Genomic DNA, 22,169 nt, shown 5'->3' on the forward strand with positions numbered 1-22,169 from the left:
GATCTCTGTGAGTTCGAGACCAGCCTGGTCTACAGAGCTAGTTCCAGGACAGGCTCCAAAGCCACAGAGAAAGCCTGTCTCGAAAAACAAAAAACAAAAAACAAAAAAAAAGGAAGAAAGAAAGAAGGAAGGAAAGAAAGAAAAAAGGAAGGAAGGAAAGAAGGAAAGAAAGAAGGAAGGAAGGGAAGAAAGAAGGAAAAGACAAACTATAACCACTCTGTAGGATTTAAGACACCTTTGTGGAAAGCTAAACCATAGGGTTGATCAGGAACTTTTAAGATTTCTAGGGTCTATCCCTTTCCACCATCCTCACGGTCTCTTTTCCTTTCTTTCCAGAGTCCTGTGTTACAGTACTTGTTTTTCTTAGCCCAGATTCCCATCGCCATGTCACCTTTAAGTAACAACAGCCTGTTTCTCGAATATGCAAAAAATCCTTTCTTGGATTTCCTCCAGAAAGGCCTGATGATCTCGCTGTCAACCGACGACCCGATGCAATTCCATTTCACCAAGGTACACGCAGAAGCGTGAGCAATGCAAGTGTGTTTTGCGGCGCCATCACTCCCCACCCAGAAACTGAGAGTCCAATCAAGGCACTTCTTCCTTCTCTTTACGTAGGATGTGTAGTGTTTCTTTTACTAAGGCACCCCTCTCCTTATTTACATAAATAACTGCAGGAGCCCCTGATGGAAGAATATGCCATTGCTGCGCAAGTCTTCAAGCTGAGCACCTGCGACATGTGTGAGGTGGCCAGGAACAGTGTCCTGCAGTGTGGAATTTCTCACGAGGTAGACTGCATTGTAGCTGACTGCCCTTCTGAGCATGGGGTCTAGCGATCTACACATTAAAAAATTAGTGGAATGCCGGGCGGTGGTGGTGCATGGCTTTAATCCCAGCACTCGGGAGGCAGAGGCAGGTGGAGCTCTGTGAGTTCGAGACCAGCCTGGTCTACAGAGTGAGTTCCTGGACAGGCTCCAAAACAACCGAGAAACCCTGTCTCGAAAAAAAAAATAATAAAGAAAAGAAAGAAAAAAGAAAAATTATTGGAAATGAGGGGCGTGAGGAAATCCATGAATACATGAGGAGAAGCTGATGCACAAGCCACATACAGCTGCTATGACAGGGACTAGAAAAGACCATCCTGGGCTGGGGATTTAGCTCAGGGAGTGGTAGAGCCTGGAGGGCTCTGATTTGAATCCCCGTGCCTCCCCCACTGAGTTCTGTCCTCTGGCCATGTCTCTCAGGAAATAATACATTTGATTTCTCAGGGAACATGCACACAGAGGCACCAAATGAATGGCTTGCTGTTTTTCCTTTGGTTTATGAGTAACATGAAGATTACGGTAGAGGATGTGATCACCGTCTATCCCAGTGGGGAAAGGAGACATTGAGCTTTCTCCTCCCGTTGTCTTACAGGAAAAAGCCAAGTTTCTGGGCAACAATTACCTGGAGGAAGGCCCCGTTGGAAATGACATCCGGAGGACAAATGTCGCTCAAATTCGCATGGCCTATCGCTATGAAACTTGGTGTTATGAACTCAACTTAATTGCTGAGGGTCTCAAACCAACAGAATAAAGAAACTGGATAACGCTGTGAGTGGGGTTTTCACTGAGTCTGAACCCTGTAGTACCAGTTATCGCGACCCTACTCTTAAAATAAGGCAAGCATTGTATTAAGTGTTTCACTGATATTTCATCTACTCAGTTCCTTTCATGCCTTTGTACAGTAGATATAATTTCTATTTTGGTGATAATGAGCAAATGTGAATTAGTTAGATGAAGTCCTCAAGATAGCCTTTGTGAGGGACAGCGGTGGGGACGTAAAGTTGTGTGACTCCAGAGCCTGCATGACTTTCAGGAAGGAGAGTTATCAGAGGTAGCCAAGGACACGAGCCAGTGACCCAATCAATGCTGAGAGACGGTGGGCTTTAGGACTATAGAAACAGAACACAGTTAAGGCACCTGGATCCACTTAAAAGTTCCTTGACAAAGCTTAAGTCCATCGGGGTTTTCTTCCACAAAGTCAGACCAGTTTTGCGAAAGTTTAGAAAACCGGCATTTGTGAGCAGTACCGAGGGAAGATTTGTCCTAGCTGGAGACTTCAGCTGCTGAAGCAGGAGATGCCTGCTAGGTACGGTGGCGCACGCGTTCAGTCCCAACACTCTGAGGCAGAGGCAGGCAGATCTCTGAGTTCAAACAATCCTGGTCTACATGGTGTGTGTCAGGACAGCCAAAGCACTACACAGTGAAGCTCTGTCTAGAGAGAGACAGAGAGACAAGGATAAAGATGCTGGGTACTTCAGGTCAGGAGATGCTCAGGTCCTCCGGATTCCATTTGTTCACACACAACTGTGTTGCCATCTAGTGGTTAGGTTGATATTTCACCCAGTTTATTTAAAAAAGTGGTTATAGACAAACAATCAGACACTAAGAGTGAAAAGATGGTTTTCATTCTCCTTCAAGCTGATCACCCTTGAGGCTACAGGATATGTGAAAAGGGAACTCCTCAAGACATCTCAGAATGGAGTGAGAGCAAATTCATGCATGTTTTTTCTTTCTGCACAGGTAGCCGTGAGCTTAGGTGTGTCCCTTAGGACATGTTTGTACTAGCGGTGGTGTAAGACTCCTCTTCCTGGTTTCAGAAGTTAAAAATTCGGTTTGGCGAGTGTTTATTTGCTAAGAACCTGATTTTATGTTGACTTCCTAGTCACCAAAATAATACAAATCACTTAATATTATTCTCAGACTTACATAGTAGTAGGACAGGTACTATCAGAGCCAGCTCCATCCTACCCATGAGAGGGCAACAGAATACACACGGGAATTCATTTATTCTGCTTGTCTTGGAATCCCAGGTTCCTTCATTCTGCCAAAGAACCTTCCTGGATGCAAAGTTCAAAACATGAATTTCAAAAACACTCCTTCAGTTCCGAATTTCATCTTGTACAACTTATCTGGGATACTTTCCAAACCGATTAGATTCAAAGTCGGTTGTGATGGCTCATGCCTGTGCTGGCACTCCGGAAGAAGGGGTGGGAAGATAAGAAGTTTGAGGCAGGCCAGCCTGGGCTACACTGTGAGACGCTATAAAAAATAATCTATAAAAAATAATGAGACACACATCTATGTATAAAGACGGCATACGCTTTAGGTAAGGGAGTGATGAAGTTCAGAAAGACCAATGTCTATAATTTATTCCATATTCCAAACAAGATTCAAACTATTTCCTCACTAGGTTTTTTTTTTTTTTAAAAGGGTACTGTCGTTACTTCTCCCTCGCCAAATCCTTTTATTGTCCCTACCTCATGACTTAACAACGGATTGGGACATGCTGCCGTTTTTGTCTTTGCTAAATTGGCTGGTGACAGTCATCCGTGATGTGTAATCAAACACCTCTCTGCAGCGGTCTTCTATTTTGGTACTTCTGTGTGAACAAGCGAGGGAAACTTGGTTGCCAGACACAAGGTCTGATGGGGTGGGGTGGGGTGGGTGGGGCGGTTAGATAGTGCTGGGAACTAGGCTCCACTCATCCCAGTCTCGCAGAGTGAAACTGGGCTACTCTCGCAGCAGGCACCGAGCCATGTGCATACCTGAGCAAGATCGTGTTGCCGGCAGGAGCGCTTAAGCGTGAGTGTCAACCGGGTGTGGCGACCTGGTCGGCACGGGGAGTGGGCATCAAAAGCATCCGGCTCGGGAGTCCAAACCCGGGGCCAGGTGCGTTATTGGCATCTCTCTACTAACTAATGTTCCCAAGGAATGTTTGCTCACTGAGTTGCTTTATGGTTTTCTTAAAGGAGGTGCTGTTTGCTCCTGTAACAACTAAGGCTCTCCCTCGAGGTACGAGTCCTTTGCGTGTGGTAGGTCCGACAGCAGATCCGGAAACAGAGTTTTGGCTCCGCTAAGCTTGGGCCAAGGTCGCAGCAGGGAGCCGACGAGCACTCTGGCGCACCAGAGTCGGGGGGGCGGAGAGACCGCCAGGCGCGGGTTTTGGGCAGGGTGCAGAGACCGGGGAAGGGCGGAGCCTGTGGGTGGGCGTGGGGCGTGTCCAGGCCGAGAAGGGGCGTGTCCGGGGCGGAGACTGCGATCTGCGGGGGCGGGACGAAGAGGCCAGAGTTGGATCCCAGAGGCCACAGATGGGAGTGTCGGATCCTTGCGGGAGTCGGTGTCGCGGCCCAGGCAGGTAGGCGATGGGATGCGGCCGGAGGCGGCGGGGCCTCGGTCTCTCAGCTGTTGGCGTTGCCCCTGGGGGCGTCCTGTGTGTCAGTGGTCTCCAGGGAGCTGGGCACTTTGGGCCAAGGGAAGGCGGGTGGCAGCTTGCGTGCGAGCCGCAGCCGCAGGCGCGGTTGGGGGCGCGGGCGGAGGAGCCGGGCGCTCGCCACCCGGAGGAAACGCGCCTCTCAGGCGGTCTTGAACTTGGACGTGCCCGGACGGTGCACTTGAAACAGCGGTAAAGAGTGTATGCGTGCTCTTTGCCTCCAAACAGTCTGGCAGGCTCAAAAGTCGTCAAGTAATTTTTTAAGTAAAAAATTCAACAGTGGGCCTGGAAGTACAACTGTGGAGTAGCCAGGAGAGAAGATGATGATTAGATTATGAGTCAGTAGGCTCCACTCTGGAGCTCCGGCCCACAAACAAAACGTCGCACCTCCGCCAGGGTAACTTTTCCCAGCTTGTTTCCCCTAAGTGTAAAACTGTGACGCCCATGGGTGTTCTCATGGTCAAAGGACAGGAGTGACCTCGTTCTGCAGATGTCAGGCATTGTTTGATACACAGGCACCTTGGAGCTTGTCTAGTCTGTGAAACTACTAAGTGCTTAGCGCACAGTAGGCGCCCTGTACACCTTTATCTCAAAGCTGCTGATTCGCCTACATTATGTTAGATAAGTTCTAACTTCTGCCTACTATGTAAATAAACTATTTACGCTTCTTTTCCACACAATCACCATTGTTTGGAGAGCGGATCTATTCTTAACTGAGTCATGAACTTTTCTAAAATAGCATACTATCTGTATAGTGTTGTGGAATCATTTGCCATGAAGTTTGTACCAATCAGAGAGACTCTTTTCCTCGGCCTTAGATAAATAGTCACTGTTGAAGATATCTGACCGAGTGAGCTGAGAGCATTGCTTCAAAGCAGGACTTAAATTTGTTTTTGTAAACTGAGGGGCTCCTTATAGGAAGATCTGAATCTTCTAAAGCAGTTAATACGTAGCTGTGGGTTTTGTACAGTTTTTATTATAGACGGCTGTGTCCTTTCCTTGTACAAATGAGGAGGAGATGGGAAATTAAAAAAAGGAATAGCAGGCTATAACCAGGAGGTTTCTACTAGGGGTACTGACGGGTGCCTGGAGTCGTTTCAAAGGCAGAAACCAGGAGCTGCAGTAATTGTCTCATGGCCTTCCATTAGTCTGTCGAATGTGGCAATAGACTTAGAATATTTTTAGACTCAGAAATATCAGTGCTTTTGATGGAGAGCCGTAGGCAGCCTCTTTCCTTTTCTAATTTAAAATGTAAAATTAGGGATGTGGATGTAGCTATTGGTGATGTATGTACGTACCACGCACAGAGTCCTGGGTGCAGTCCCAGTACTTGGTAAACTGGGCATGGCGGTTCACACCTCCCACCCCAAGCATAAGAGAGGTGCACGTTGGGGTTCAAAAGCTCAGGCCACTGACGGTATGGTGAGTTTGAGGCCAGCCCGGGTATACGTGTGACTCCTCTACCGTGCAGAACAAAACAAAATAAAAAATTCCTCCTGTTATAGGGTTAGCGAGATGGCTTGGGGTGTGTGAGGGCACTTGCTGCCAAGTCTGAAGAGCTGAGCTCAGGCCCCAGGATGTGTAGAAGGAGAGAACCAGCTCCGGCAGATTGTCCTCTGACCTCCACATGTATCCCCCCACAAACTAATACATGTAATAAAAATTTATTATATGTGTGGGCACACAGGGCACACACATTTAGAAGGCAAGAAACAATTCGTGAGACTTTATTTTCTTCTTCTGTCCTGTGGGTTCTGGGGTGTGAGTTCAGGCACCGTGGCAAGCTTCCCTCTGTGCTGAGCTGTCTCCTTGGCCCTTCTTTTCTCTTGCTTTGCAGGTTGAATCTAGGGTCTTGTGACTACTAGAACTCTACCACTGAGCCACACCCCCAGCCCCAGCTGGAAGTCATATAGTTATTACTATTTGGTTTTTCGAGACAGGGTTTCTCTGTGGCTTTGGAGCCTATCCTGGAACTAGCTCTGTAGACCAGGCTGGCCTCGAACTCACAGAGATCCACCTGCCTCTGCCTCCCTAGTGTTGGGATTAAAGGCGTGCGCCACCACTGCCTGGCTGAAATCATATTACTTTTAAATGATCTGTAGCGGTCCTTTTGCTGTAGGTACTGTATACCATAGTGGAATTAAGTGGAGGTCTAGAGGGGAAATTACTAGTACATAATTTTGTGCTCTTTTAAGAGTTTTCTTTGTGAAGCTGGAGAGAAGACCCAGTGACTAAAAGCACTTGATGCTCTTCCAGAGGACCTGAGTTCAGTTTCTAGCACACATGTCTGGTATACAAATGCCTGTAACTGCAGCTTCATGGGATAAGACATATATGTAGTATATGCTCACACACACATATATGTGTGTATATATATGTGTGTGTGTATATACACACACACACACACACACACACACATATATATATATATATAAATTGAAAAATGAAATTTATGCCCTGGCAATGCTGAAGCCTGTATATGACAGCTCTGTTGAACTTGTCCATGTTGGGTTTCATGGTCTAAGTTGATGAGGATGACTGACCAGGTCTCTTCCTCAAGAGAGCACCAGATCTCATTACAGATGGTTGTGAGCCACCGTGTAGTTGCTGGGAATTGAACTCAGGACCTTTGGAAGAGCAGACAGTGCTCTTAAGCCATCTCTCCAGTCATGTACACATACACACACACACACACACACACACACACGTAAATAAAAACAAATCCTTAGTCCAGTGTAATGCCTTTAATCCTAGCACATGGGAGGCAGATCTCTATGATCTCTATGAGTTCAAGGCCAGCTTGGTCTGCATAGTGAGTTTCAGGCTAGCCAAGCTATTATGGTGAGTTTTGTTTCAAATTTAAAAAAAAATTATAGAAAAAGAGTTTTATTTAAATATTTTCAACAATTCAGTGGGAAAATAGGTGTTTTGAAACTTTTATTTTGTTTTGTTTCTGAGACAGGTTGGCCTTATGTAGCTCAGGCTGCCCTCAAACATGCAGTAAATTCTATCTAGATCTGAGTGCTAGGATTGTGGTGTTTGCCACTATGATTGTCTAAAACTTTTTCAAACCAGCTTTAAGCATGTTCTGCATAATGAATTTACTGAAAATTTGTTCATCTTACAGGTCTAACTAACACCTTGTATTTGTTTTACTTACTGAGCAACTATCAAGGAAGGCATAGTTGAGAACCTACACTGTTGGCACGCATGGGAAGGAGGTCTCCTTCCTGGGAGCGTATGTGTTCCTTCTGCTTGAGGGGGCTAAGAAAGTACTGGAAAGCCATTTGGAAAGCTCAGCGCAGGCAGCGTCCTGAATTCATTTTGTGTATTAGCTTTTTAGTCCTCACAAAATGTACCATTGAGGGATGCTGTCATCATGAGAGGCATAGAGAAGATGAGTAACCGCCTGCCACCAGGTCAGGCAGCAGAGGTGTCAGGCTGCAATGATCCTGAGCTCAGTGCTCATTCTCTGCCATGTATTGAGTTCAAATTCTGTAAGACACAGTGAAATCCAAAAGGCATTTAAAAGACAGAATTTTTATGAATCTCAAATCAGACAGGCAGAAAGGGGGGGGGAGAGGGAGAGAAAGAAGGAGAAAGAGAGAAGGGGGTGTGGGAGGGAGAAGAGGAGGAGGGACAGACAGAAAAACTGGTATTACAAGACATAGAGGCATGTCCAAGCTACAATTTAATTATACTTTGTATGTAAAACTTTTTTTTTTCTTCTGGTGAATGACATGGGATTCTCCTTGTTTTTAAACTCCCAGCCACTTAGGGCATTATCTTACCAATATAAGATGTGTCTGTTTTCAATAAGGAGTTTAAAATACCTGTTCGCAAACCATGACTTAAATGTTAGAAGCAGGAGAAGAAATGTCCCGGTCATAGTGGTTATACCTGTACTCCTAGCACCTGGAAGAGTAAGGCAGGAACCAGGAAATTTTGTAGGCTGGCTTGGGCTAAGTAGGGAAATCTGTCCCCAAACAATAAATAAATAAAGTCACTATAGTTTTAGTATGATAATAGAGGTATAAATATAATTGAACGGGAAACAATGTGGTAGGGAGGAGGGCTGTAGAAAAGGTTGAATCAAGTACCATATTTGAATTGATTTTGAGGGATAGCTAGGAGTTTGCCCAGCTCAGGGAAGGTATGGCTGAGGGCCGGAACTCTTTGTGGCGTACGGTAAGTTCAAGAAATGCGTTCTGGTTACTAAAGTCAGAGGTACAGAGGTGGGTGGTTGGGCTAAAAATAATGTAGAAAAAGAAAATTGCCGAGCACGGTTGTTTATTCCATTAGATCATTGCAATTGCTAGCTAAGTGTGGGGGTAGGCCCCCTGACTTGGAATAAAGAAATGACTGATTAAGTTCAGCTCTGCAAAATCTTTCACTGTAGCATATGGTATTGAAGTTTTTTTTTTAAAATACTTTTTAAGTAACATGAATTTTTAACAAATGCATGGTTTAAAGCTATGATTCAGCAGGGGCGGGGGGATGAGTCTGTGGACACCAGTGACTGGAGAGAGTCTGTGTGAGGACTTCGCAACTGAGTCTGGAGACGATGGAGAGCCAGAGAAGGGTCAGCAGTAATTAGACAAGATTACACACTGATGGTTCTGTGTGGTGGCTGGATTGAATGAAGCCAGGCAGAAGGCAGGGAGATAGGTTTGGAGGTTGATAAGATAGATAGGCCAAGTTTGCTATTGAAGTACTCCTGGCGGGGCAGATGAGGATCCTGAGGAAGAGGAGAGGACAGCCATGAAGACAGGGCTGTTCAAGAATCCATTAGCGGAGGAGCAAAAAGGGCAATGACTTTGTTTCTTAGCTTGGAAAACTCAGTGACTACAGAGGCTGGCTTTATTATTTTTCATGGGATGGGATGATAATTGTCTCCGTTCTGAACCTGTTGAGTTTGAAGTGTCTGTAGAGCAACGAGATGCAGATGTCAGGCAGGATCCAGAGTCCAGGATGAGGGTAATGGGTGACGAGATCTCAGAGGTAACCAGCTGAGGTTGACACCGGTACCCAGACTCACTCAGGAAGAGAGCTTGCCAGTTGTCAAAAAGCATTCAGATGAGCTTTAATGGAAAGTTAAACAACTTTCAGGCTGAGATGCAGCCTGGGTGCTAGAGGGCCTGTGTCGCTTGGTTGAAGCCCTGCTACCAGCCTTCACCGTCACGTAAGATCACGTAAGAGTAGGTGTGGTCCTCGCCTGGAATCTTAGCACCCGGGAAGTGGAGGCCGGGGAATCAGAAATGCAAGGTCATCCTGGTCTGCACAGGAGTTCGAAGCCAGCTTGAGCCTTACCCTAGCCGCCCCCTGCCCTTTTTTTAAAAAACAAAAACAAAAACAAAAAACCAACAAGCCCTTTCAAGTACTTTCAACGAGACACTGGGTGTAGCTCAGTTGGTAGCATGCCTGCCTAGCCTGCTAGAGGCTTTGGGTTTGATCCCAGATTCACAGAAGCTGGATGTGGTGGTAAAAATCTGTACCCCTAGAATGAGGTAGGTGGAGGTAGGAGGGTCAGGAGTTCTAGGGCATCTTCAGCTCTATAGTGAGCTCACAGCCAACTGAGGCTACACAAACAAACACTTGGGGGGCTGGATAGACTGTTGAGCAGTTGAGAACACTCGCTGCCTCCGTGGAGGACCTGGCTTCCGTTCCCAACACCCACATCACACAACCGTCCAGGGAGTGTGAGGCCTTCTTCTGGTCTCCCACGGCACTGCACACATGTGGCACATTTATATACATACAGGCAAAACACTCATACACATAAAAATAAGCCCTTTAGCTGGGCAGGGGTGGCGCATACCTTTAATCTCATCAGAAACGGATGTGTCTCTTTTTCAAGGATAGCCTAGTATACAGAGGGAGCTCCAGGCTAACCAGGGGTACACAGTGAGACCCTGTTGAAAAAGAAATGCTTCCTCACCTATGACGCTGGCGGGTAATTTCAAGGTTTGTTCCCGAAGACATCAAATTCTTGAGATTGGTTCTTTACTCTGAAGAACGATCGTTTTGTATTGAGACTAAAAAACTTCCACTACTGAGCGTGTTGCTATTTTTACCACTTTACGGCAGCTCATTGTTTCAGCTGGGATTTTCAACCCTCACCCAATTAAATGCAAATGAATGAAACAGACTCCTAAGTGAACCTGATAAGCACAGAGCATTGTCCATGTGTTCTCCACACTGGAGGTAGGAGAAGTTGCCTGTGTCATTATGGTGAATCTTTTCTGATTTTAGTTCTTCCATGATTTATGTCGGAATTGAAAACAATGATGAGATAATATATGATTTAAACTATATGCCGTTCTTTATAAGGTGATGGAAGTTACTGTTTTGTGAAGCTTGTGTGTGCGTGTGTGTAAAACCACAGCGGCATTCTCTTCAGCTGTTGCTGCCCTTACACAACTTGCCTTTGATTTTTCCCACCCCACATCATGGCTGCCCTGTCATCTCCCACCCCACATCATGGCTGCCCTCCGTCGTCTTCCCTTTTGCTGTTGAGTGCCTCCTTTCTTTGTGTTTGCCACTTTCCCGGAACTCGCTTTCTCACCACAAACATCCCTTGTCTTAGCCCCTTAACTGAGACTTCAGATTTGCTGTTTTGAGGGCCTCCTGTAGCCCAGGATAGCCTTAACTTTTGAGGCATCTTCCTGCCTCAGCCTCCTCCAGAGCTCTGGGTTAGAGTGTGTGCCACCACCCTGAGCCCAGACTCAGCTCTTGCTGTTATCAGGTCCTTGGCTCCTTGGCTCCCCTGACGTTCTGTGTGTACTCTTGAGAAGCAAGGCATTCCCCCATTTAAGGGTGGTCAGTAATTTTCCTATCTTTGGTCCAAGTTTATTTTCTTTTTACTGTGTCCAGGTTCTGAGAGAGTTTAAGAATTATATACTTCATCCCCTCTATGAATCATGTTCTCCGGCGTCAGCTAAGGATCTGTCCCCTGTCTGTTCACCACAGCTCACCACTGAGCAGCTCTTAAAGATTGTATCCTGAGGTTGAGACAGGGGGCTCAGAAGTTTAAGGTTAGCCTGTGATAATACAGTCAGGGTCTATCTCAAAGTAAACAAACAAGCAATTGAGCTATTCTCAGGTAGCCAGGCCTTTAATTCTTATCATAGATACTCCTTTTTTACTATAGTAGGGTCATATGACCTGAACAGAATCAACCAACTTGGTCTCACGGCACACACATTTTCTCATCTTCCACTTCGGTAAGAGCTGCCACCGTTCTTTCTTTCGCGAGCCCTTCCAGAAAGGGCTTCCACCCCTTTCCTGCATGTTCTTTCTGTTAGGAATATTCTTAAGACAAGCCTCTCTGCCGACGCAAATAATTCCAATCAGACCAAATTAGACCCAATAAAAGATGCCCACGTTTAATGCAGCGCCCCCAGGTGGCTGGGGAAGCATGGCAAGGAAGAGACAGCAGGGGAGACCACATAAAACCCAGAGACCACGTGTTCATTCTCTTGGCAGCAGTCTAAAATGGCCTGTGGGAGTAGTCCTGACCCTCCCTGGGGAGGGGTCACTGCTTGGCGGGCTTTCTGGGAGGTGGAGTCCAGACCAAGGCAACTCCCAGGGGGAGGGGCCTTCCAAAGATGGATGCCAGGTATTACATTTTCCCTTGTTCCTCTCTTTCCTCTTTCCCCTAAAGCAGCTGTTCTCAATCTGTGGGTTGTGACCCTTTCACAGGGGTCACCCAAGATCACTGGAAAACACAGATATTCACATTATGATTCATAACAGTGGCAAAATTACAGTTATGAAGTAGCAACAAAATAATTTTATGGTTGGGGGTCACAATATGAGGAGCTATAGATTAAGGGGTTGCAGCGTTACTTTGCCCATCTTCCTCCTCGTTTGCTGTCACCAGCCCAGCTCATCTGTGTTAGTTAATTTTCTCATTGCTGTGACCAGATCTCAGGCCAGAAGCAGAAAAAGCCCTGTGCCAGTGGGACCATGTGCTCTTGCTTTGTGTTTTCACAAAGCCTAATTGAGATACTCCTACCTCTCCAAGCCTTTGCTTCTCCATCTCTCCCTCTTGGTAGATATTCATGCTTATTATTTCAAAGCAGGGAAGCTATAAAAGCCCTCCGCTAGAAGTTCCTCGTCGTGTACCCCTTAAGCCTGCAAATCTGCCCGCATCCCTCGTCCTTCGCTTGTCCATACTCCTGCTCCAGGGGAAGAGCAGCCCTGCTCCTGGTGACCGCGCACCTCTCCAGGTCCCACTGGAGGTCCCTGCCTTCTCTCCCTTCTGGGCTTCTGTTCTCTATCCTTGTTTCTTCCCCCTTCCTTCCTGACGCCTTCCCACCCGGGTTTAAATATAACTTCTTTTCCTGTGCTAAGGAGAAAAGCTCTCCTGCACCCAGTGTTCCTTCCCAGCCCTCACTGTGCCGTCCCCTTGCTGCCGGGTTGGGTTAACTCCTTGAAGGATTGTCTACAGTTGCTGCTCCCGAGCTTCATGGCCCCATCCACTCCTACCTAGTTCACTGCCATCTCACTGGCAGCATCCTCCTTACCGCTTGCCCGGGTCCTGATGACCAACAGACACTCAAGTCTCGGTCTTCCTGTCTTCTTGGCTTCCATAATTCTGAACACTCCTGTGATCTCTCTGGGCTTTTGTCTACTTTTGTGATTGAGTTACCATCTATGGTACATATACACTGAGTCAGAATGCCTGAGAACTGGCCTGTTCTGAATTGGCAGTGTTTCTGGAATTTATGAGATACTAATTTCAACAGAGAGTGATGACTTATAAAAGCAATTAAAAACGATCGTATTTGTATAGCAATGAAGAGTCATATAGTACAGAATGAATGAGTTTGAGCCAGATGTGCTGGCATGCACATGTAATACCAACTACTTCAGAGACTGAGGTCGGAAGATTGCAAGTTCTAGCCCAGCCAGGGCTGTGTACTGGGGTTGAGAAGTTCACACAGAAACCATGAGATACCTTTATTACCAGAGGGGCTAGAGCTCAAAGGCAGCAGATCTAAGTGGTGGGGAGATTAGGAGGAAGGACTAGATTCTTATTTGCTGCTGAGAGTGTAACTTAGTCCAACTGCTTTGCAAAAGTACTTGGCAGTGTGTTGTAGTAATAGACCCACCCCATAACATAGCAAATTCTAGATAATACCAAAAAAAGATATATTATGTCTATCAAAGATACACACACACACACACACACACACACACACACACATATAAACTGTTGATAACAACTTTTTATTGTGTGATGCCAGGAATCCAGTGTGTGTCTGGCACGTGCTAGGTAAGCAAGTGAGCTCTACCCCAGCCCTGCTTGTCAGCAGGGGCCAGATCTACAGATAGTCCATATACACATCAGCAGGACAGGAGACGTAAAAAAGTAAATGCTGGCGTTTTTACCACTAAATAGAATTCTATACAGCAACAACAACAACAAAAAAGAAAAATCCTCCTATATACAACAAATTAACCATACAGATATTATTTTGTACAAAAGAAACTCTGCAAAGAAGATACATATCAGAGCTGGAGAGACGGCTCAGTGGTTGGGAGCACGTTCTGCTCTTCCAAACCATCAGAGTTCGATTCCCAGCAGCCACATCAGGTGGCTCACAATTTCCTGTGACTCCAGCTCCATGGCAGTCTGACACCTCTAGCTCCTGTGAGCACCGGCACGCATGTGCATACACCTACATAAACACACAGACACACACACAGAATTAAAAATAAATCCTAAAAAAAGAAATATGTATTGTATTTTTTAATGAAATATATGAACAGTAAACTCTAAGCCGTGGATAGAAGCAGAATGTTGGTTCTCTCTGAGCCTTGGTTACTTGCCAGAGTCCAGCTCCAGTGGGGTTCAGGTCTCAAAGAGAAGGTGTGGAGATCTGAGGGTGAATCAGGATGGCTGCCCCATCCTGATTGAAAAAAGGATACTCCTTCCTTCCTTCCTTCCTTCCTTCCTTCCTTCCTTCCTTCCTTCCTTCCTTCCTTCCTTCCTTCCTTTCTTTCTTTCTTTCTTTCTTTCTTTCAAGATAGAGTTTCTCTGTAGCTTTGGAACCTGTCCTGGAACTTGTTCTGTAGACCAGGTTAGCCTCAGACTCACAGAGATCCACCTGTCTCTGCCTCCTGGGTGCTGGGATTACCTACCGTCGTGTGCAGCCGTCACCACCGCCCGGCTAAGGCTACACCTTTTATACTCCACAATTGCACAAAGGATTAAGTGGGAGAAAGGGAGAAACAAGCTGGGGTGTGGCTTGTGATCGGGGATTGAGAAAGCCAGCGTTGACCTTGACAAATTAATAGGCACCAGTCATGTGTTAATGAAGAGCTGAAAGTTCCTCTTGCCAGAGCTTTGGCTCCCTTTTTAGCAAGCAGGAACTTTCTTAAGCCCCTGAGAGAATAGGGGGGTGTCTAAATACCTGGCCTTGGGAAAAGGACTTTCTCGGACACACACACAAACAAGACCAGGCACTTCATTATAGAATATTGTAGGGTTTTTTTTTTTTTTTGGTTTAGTTTATCCAAATAGCTTAAGTTTAAAGTAAGCAAAGACAAGGCGAGACAGATTTTACTGTGAGCCCGAGTAGACCTTAGGAGTGTATAGATCCTGACTATCAAATGTACCTTACTATCAAGGCTGTGTCACTTATCTAAATCTAGCAGCTTGGTGTTCACTTCTGCAGGAACAGGCAGAGTTGTCACACTATATGGTTCCACGGTGGCAGAGATTTTTTTCCAAAGAACTTTTATGTAGCTTTAAAATGAAAAATAAGAAGATACAATTATAAATACATCCTCACTACAGCTACATAAAAATAGTCTCATAAAAAAAGACCAGGAGGAAACACCAAAATATACCAGTGATTATGTAGGCGGCTAGAAGTACAGCTGTCTCCGGGCCACCAGGACTCTCGACATTTCTAAAAATAATATTAGTGTGATTTGATGGCTTTAAAAAGCATTGCACGTTATTTACTTATTTATTTGTGTGGGCACCCATGGTGTGCGTGCGGTCTGAGGACAACCTATGGGAATCCGTTTCTTCCTCCTACCGCGGGGCCAGGGCTCTGATGCAGGTGGTGAGGCTTGGTAGCAGCACCTCTACCTGCTGAGCCATCTCTTCAGTCCTACCCTGTGACTTTTCAAACTTTCTAAATTGTATCTCTGGAGTGTCTGGGGAAAATTGCAGTCTTCCAACACAGTGGAAGTGAGGGTTTTGTTGACTTTCTAGTGTTGTGTTAAGTGGCCATGTTCCAGTTCAGGGCAGCTGGTGCTGGCTTCAGAGAAAGCTTCTTAAGGGTAATTAGATAAAAAGATTAAGATTTGCTTAATTGGCCGGGCGGTGGTGGCGCACTTGGGAGGCAGAGACAGGCGGATCTCTGTGAGTTCGAGACCAGCCTGGTCTACAGAGCTAGTTCCAGGACAGGCTCCAAAGGCACAGAGAAACCCTGTCTCGAAAAAAATCAAAAAAAAAAAAAAAAAAAGATTTGCTTAATTATCTTTTCTAATATTGAGTTAATGTAATGAAATTCTAAAAGCTTTATGGTATTAAAGTTACGTTGTATATAATTTTCCACCTTGTAGTTTATAAAACTTCCTGTCTGATGAAACTTCATTTGGTTGTTTTACCTAAGACAAGTTTTGTTTATTTACTTGCTTTATTTATTTATTTTTGTTTTTGTTTTTGTTTGAGACAGGGTTTCTCTGTAGCTTTGGAGCCTCTCCTGGAACTAGCTCTTGCAGACCAGGCTGGCCTCGAACCTAAAAGATCCACCTGTCTCTGCCTCCCTGGTGCTCAGATTAAAGACATGCGCCACCACCGCCCTGCTCGCTCATTTTATTTTGTCTTTAAGATTGTCTTGCTGCCTGTCCTGGAACTAGCTCTTGTAGACCAGGCTGGTCTCGAACTCACAGAGATCCGCCTGCCTCTGCCAAAACCACAGAGAAACCCTGTCTCAAAAAAACCAAAAATAAAAAAATAGATAAATAAAAATAAAAAAAAATAAGATTGTCCTGCTGCCAGGCAGTGGTGGTGCACGCCTTTAATCCCAGCACTCAGGAGGCAGGAACAGGTGGATCTCTGTGAGTTCAAGTCCAGCCTGGTCTACAAGAGCTTGTCTTGCTATGTAGCCCTGGGTCACCTTAGACTTGAAATCCTCCTGCCTCAGACAGTTTCATGCTGAGGTTACATGTCTGTGCCACTGTGCCTAGCTTTCCTAAGCCACTCTTAAGATTTTATTTTTATTTATGTGTGTATGTGTGTGAGAGTGCCACAGAGACGGAGAGGTCATTGGATCCCCTACAGCTGGAGTGACAGCCAGTTGTGAGCCTCTCAAATGCAGCAGCTAGAAACCAGACTCTGGAAGAGCAGAGTGCTCTTAACCACAGAACTGCTCTAGCCCCACCATTTTTATTTCTTAACTTATTGCATTCTATCTATCTATCTATCTATCTATCTATCTATCTATCTATCTATCTATCTATCCATCCATCCATCCATCCATCCATCCATCCATCCATCCATCCATCCATCCATGTATCTGTCTATCTGTCCTGGAACTCACTCTGTAGACCAGGCTGGTCTTGAACTCGCAGAGATCCACTTGTCTCTGCTTCCCAAGTGCTGGGATTAAAGCCATGCACTTCCACTGCCTAGCTAGCCCTACCATTTTCCATTTTAAAAAAACTAGCTTGAGCCGGCTGTTTTTATCTGCTGGGAAAGTGCCAGATGTCAGGTCCTCCTACTTACATATCTCTGGAACCCTACTTAAGTACAGACTGGCTATCGTGAGGTTCCCTTCCCTTGCTCTCCAGGGTTCTGAGCTAGCACAGACTCCCACCCCACCCCCCTTGTACCTTTAAAGGCTTCGCCATTGTCCCTTGGGATGATGACAGTTAGTTGATGCCCACCCCTGAGAAGGGTCACGAGTGATGTCTGCAGAGTCAGCTGTGTCCTGTTCTCAGATATGGGCGTTTGACTGCTGTTGTTTGGGTTTTGACCTGGGAGAATCCTGCTGAGAACCTAACATCCTGGTGTTGTTGTGTCTGCCACCAGCATCACAGAGGTAGTGGTTCAGCACAGGAGCCCGGGCTCTTTCAACCAGTTTACCCAGCCTTTGCTTTCTTGGCTAAACAGAGAACCAACACCGATTCAGAAAGAAGATGCACCCTAGAGCTGAGGGCTGTGTGCTGGGGAAAATCACCACCGTCAGATTCCTACATCAGAGGAGAAGGCGTTCCCTACCACTCTTGCCTCTGTGGATTTTAGAAATAGCAAAACATCCTAATTTACAGCGTGAGACATCCTAGTTACACAGTGTGCTCTAATAGCGAAGATATCATACATAACTAGCTTATCTACAAGATGGTATAACTCTTTATTCCTTCCTTCCTTCCTTCATTCATTCATTCATTCACTCATTCATTGGTTTTTCAAGACAGGGTTTCTCTGTGTAACTTTGGAGCCTGTTTTGGAACTCACTTATTAGACCAGGCTGGCCTCAAACTCACAAGTTCTGCCTTCCTCTGTCTCCTGGGTGCTGAGATTGCGCCACCACTGCCCGGCTCTTTTTTGGTGTACCTCTTTAAAGACTCATGTATTTATGTATCTGAGTGCTCTGTCTGCATATGGGTCTGCACACCAGAAAAGGGCATTAGATCCCATTACAGATGGTGTGAGCCACCACGTGGGTGCTGAGGATCAAACCCAGGTCCTCTACAAGAACAGTCAGTGCTCTTAACCGATGAGTCATCTCTCCAGCCCCTCAATCTTGGGTTTTCGTTGTTTACATTTTATTTGCTGAGAATTTTGGGACAGTGGTAATTTGTTTTTATTGCTGATCAGAAATGTATGAGTCGAGTTAGTCCGAGCGCTTGCTGCCACAAGAGGACACTTTTTATGGCTTTCTCTGTGAGTGAGGAACGAATAATGTGGATAATAATACATTGTATCGTTGTATTAGCAGGAAATGATTTAAAGTTTGGGAGAGTTTTTCTGGTGACTTGGAGCCCTGGCTTGGATCCTCGGCGTCTGTCTAACTGGGCCTGGTGGGAGATAGAGGCAGAGGATCCTGAGCTCAGGCCATGATCATTCTTGGCCACTGAGTGATTGGAGTTTAGCCTGACTAAGACCTTGTGGTAACAAAACAAACCAAACCCCCCCCCACCACCACCACCAACATAAAAACAACCTTGGGAGATTTTTTTTTTTTTTTTGGTTTTTTGAGACAGGTTTCTCTGTAGGAGAATTTTTTTTAAGTATCTTTTTTGGTATACTTAGTTGAATGTCTTTAAAACACTGGTATTTGATAAAACTTGCCTTTATAGGCTTATTTATTGTGTGCGTCTTTTTATCCAATGTTTATTACTGTTTATTCCCGGGAGATGATTTGATCAGTGAGTTAGCTTGTGTTATTAGTATATATAGGGCGTCTGCCTTAGACACTTAGTTTGAATTTCTTTTAACTTTTTGTTTGTTGGTTTCAGATGGATCTTACAAGGTAGGCTGTTTGTCTTGGAATTTGCAGAGATCCCCTTGCCTCTGCCTGCTGGGATTAAAGGTGTGCACCACCAAACGGTGTATACTTCGCATTTCTGTTACTCTCACCAGCAGGAAGAGGCACCTTAGAAGATAACTCAGTGGCTTGAAAAACCAGTGGAATATTAGCCAGTCATTCTGGGAGCTACTTATATCTTGACCATTAGAGTGTGCGCTGTGTAAATTAAGCCATCTCATGCTGCGTATTGCTATTTCTAAGACATGTCTCTCATTTTCCATGAATGAGAGTTTTTTGTATCTTTTCGCATCCCAAATGGAATATGTTGTGTAACTCAAGAAAACCCTTCATTTGTGAGAGACCAAGGATGGCAAGAGTGTTTGGAGCATCTTCTCCAGCTGTGGTGCTTTTCCTACACACAAAGCCCTCTGGCTTCCCGTGAATCTAATTTCTGAAGTCTGTGCTGGGCTCTAGGTTCCAGCACACTTTAGAAACCAGAATTATCTCCCAGCAGCAGTTAGATGAAGAGCCAGCTCGCATTCCTGGAGGTTTTGAAGGGTTTCCCTTTGGTTTCTATCTTACAAATGCTAGAGGCTGTGCCCACGGCATCACACATGTGCTGCTGAGCTCTGTCACCATCTTAGAACTCTGCTTACTCATGAAGCATGACGGTTCCTGTGTTTTCTGGCTTCCATGATATGTGGACTGAGCGGAATGTCTTTCTGAATACCATTAATGGGCAGGAGAGATGGCTCAGCAGTTAAGAGCACTGACTGCTCTTCCAGAAGACCCAGGTACATTTCCCTGAACCCACTTGGAAGCTCACAACTATCTGTAACTCCAGTCCCAGGGGATCTAGCGCCCTCTTCTGACCTCCACAGATACTGCATACACATGGTTCACAGACACGCATGCAGGCAAAACACCTGTACAGATAACAAAGGTTAAACAGGCCACTTTTCTTCCTCTAACCTATGGTAATTATCTCTTTTATTTTAAAGCTTTTTGTTACACTACAGACTAGTGGGTTTCCTTGTAACATGTTCATACTTACATGTCATTACACCTTTTAAAGATTGTGTGTGGGAACACATGAACTCACAGGTACCCATGTTACTTACATGCACCTACATGTGGGCCAGAAGAAGATGTCAAATCTCCTGGAGCCAGAGCTCAGGTGATTGTGTTGGTGTCGGGAACCAAATCAGCTCCCTAACAGAGCAACAAGTACTAAAACTCTGAGCCTTCTCTCAAGCCCTTTCCCTAGGAACTGAGAGCCTTGGATGAAACTGTGTGTCTGCTCTGTGTCAGACAGTAAGTATAGACAATTGGTTCTTATTTCTTCTATGTCAGTTATTTAAATGAGTAATGTTGGCATTAGTTATACTAAAATATTCTAAGATGTATTCTCATTATTATTAGTTACTTTTTTTATTGCTGTGATAAAACACCACAGTCAAGGCGACTTATAGAAGTTACAGTTCCAGAGGGTTAGAGTTCAAGGTTCATAGCAGAGGTGGCAGGTGACCAGAGCAATTCATAGCTGGTCGCCAGTCTTTTTTTTTTTTTTTTTTTTAAGATTTATTATGTATAGTGTCCTACCTGCATGTATGCTTGCAGGCCAGAAGAGGGCATGAGATCTCATTATAGATGGTTGTGAGCCACCATGTGGTTGCTGGGAATTGAACTCAGGACCTCTGGAAAAGCAACCACTACTCTTAACTGTCTCTGCTCCCTCCTTGCCCCCTTTTCTGCCTCTTCTCTCTCCTCTTTCAATAAACCTCCTATGTGAGCTCTGTTCCATGGTACGACTCCTTCCGCTGTTTCTTTTCTAAATTATAACAGCTCTCCCCTGACTCTGGTATCTCCAACTTTTTGGTGTTCCAAGGCAATCCTGGCTTCACCGTCACAGCTTCATGCAATGGCCTCTCTAGGCTTCCATATAGGGACACCCCTGACACAAGCCTGACCTCAGTGGCTTTCCTTAGTCATGGGGAATATTCCATAGGCCCTTTCTTGTGTCCTTGACTCTAAAGCCAGAACCCTGAGCCGAAGCTGCTTGTTCTGCTGCTTGTTGGGGCTGGAACATGGCCCGATGGTTGAAGTACGTCTTCACCAGCTTTCTTTTTTCCAGTGGTTTCTTTTACTGCCTAAGCTTGACTGTCCTGAAACTTGATCTATAGGCCTGACTGGCCTAGAATTTAGAGATCTGCCTGTCTCTGTCTCCTGAGTCCTGAGATTAGGGGTGTGCAGCACCACATCTGGCTCTAAGTTTTTCTTTAACTCCTTTTCACAAGTTGGAAGTTTAGCTGGGTGGGATTTTGCCCTGAGATCACCATTCCTTTTATTCCATTTAACATCAGGGTTTTTAAAATTTTGCTTGTCTTCTTTTTTTCTTTCTCCCCCCGAGACAGAATATCTCTGTAGTTTTGGAGCCTGTCCTGGAACTCGCTCTGGAGACCAGGCTGGCCTCAAACTCATAGAAGTCTGCCTGTCTCTGCGCCCGGTTTTGCTTGTCTTCTTGAACACTGGATTTCCCTCCATTCCCTTTCCTGGTGCCTCTTTTCTCAAATTGTACATTTTGTGACTTTCTTTGCTCAGTCTGCTCCTTTTCCTTATAGATTACAATAGAGTCAACACTAATCATGATCACGTGACAGAGTCGATACTAGGCTGGTTTGAAATCTCCTCTGCCAACGCAATTAATCCAAACCTCTTCACTTTAGCCTCAGGCAGAGTCTTTGGAAAGGGCGGAAAGCAACCACACCCTTCACCAAGATTCCACAAGGGTAGTCTCTAGGCCACATATTACTGTTGCCCTCTTCAACTTCATTAAGCCCCATTAAAAGCATTCAACTGCTTTTCTAATACAAGGTCTCAGGGTCCTCATTCCTCCATTACAAAAGCGAGATCAGGCCTACCACAGCAGTACTCCAGTGTCTGCCACTGTCTTGTCTCTCAGTTAGGGTCTTATTGCTGTGAAGAGGCACCGTGGCCATGGCAATTCTTACAAAGAAAGACATTTCATTGGGGCTGGCTTCCATTGTCATCATGGAGGGAACACAGTGGCACACAGGAAGACGTGGTGCTGGAAAGGGAGCTGAGAGGTCTATATCTGGATCCCCAAGCAGCAGGAATTGACAGCCACACTGGGTGTGACTTGAGCCCACCCCCTAGTGATGTACATCCTCCAGCAAGCCACACCTCCTAGGAGTGCCACTCCCTATGGTCCTATGGGAGCCATTTTTATTCAGGCCACTACTCCTGTTGGACCACCTAATCACAAACTTTTCTTTAAATTTTTTTTATAAATTTATTTATCCTGTATATATGAATGTTTTCCCCGCATGCACATATGTGCACTGTATACATGCCTGGTGTCCAAGGAGGCCAGAAGAGGATGTAGAGTCCCCCAGAATT

At 45.4% G+C, this 22,169-nt stretch overlaps 2 protein-coding genes across 3 annotated transcripts in view; both read left to right on the forward strand.

Moving 5' to 3' along the window:
• Positions 1–1,572, forward strand: part of Ampd1 (adenosine monophosphate deaminase 1) — a 22,814-nt gene extending 21,242 nt beyond the window's left edge. For both annotated transcript variants that reach the window (XM_005357132.2, XM_005357133.2), the window contains 3 exons: positions 337–510; positions 675–785; positions 1,414–1,572. In XM_005357132.2, the coding sequence (XP_005357189.1) occupies positions 337–510; positions 675–785; positions 1,414–1,572 (444 nt within the window). The remainder of the gene's footprint in view (positions 1–336; positions 511–674; positions 786–1,413) is intronic.
• A 2,578-nt stretch (positions 1,573–4,150) lies between these two features.
• Positions 4,151–22,169, forward strand: part of Dennd2c (DENN domain containing 2C) — a 72,567-nt gene continuing 54,548 nt past the window's right edge. The window contains exon 1 of the mRNA XM_005357134.3: positions 4,151–4,176. The gene's annotated coding sequence lies outside the window, so the exon portion shown is untranslated. The remainder of the gene's footprint in view (positions 4,177–22,169) is intronic.

Source organism: Microtus ochrogaster, chromosome 21, assembly GCF_000317375.1.
Source record: "Microtus ochrogaster isolate Prairie Vole_2 chromosome 21, MicOch1.0, whole genome shotgun sequence".
NCBI classification, from domain to species: Eukaryota; Metazoa; Chordata; class Mammalia; order Rodentia; family Cricetidae; genus Microtus; species Microtus ochrogaster.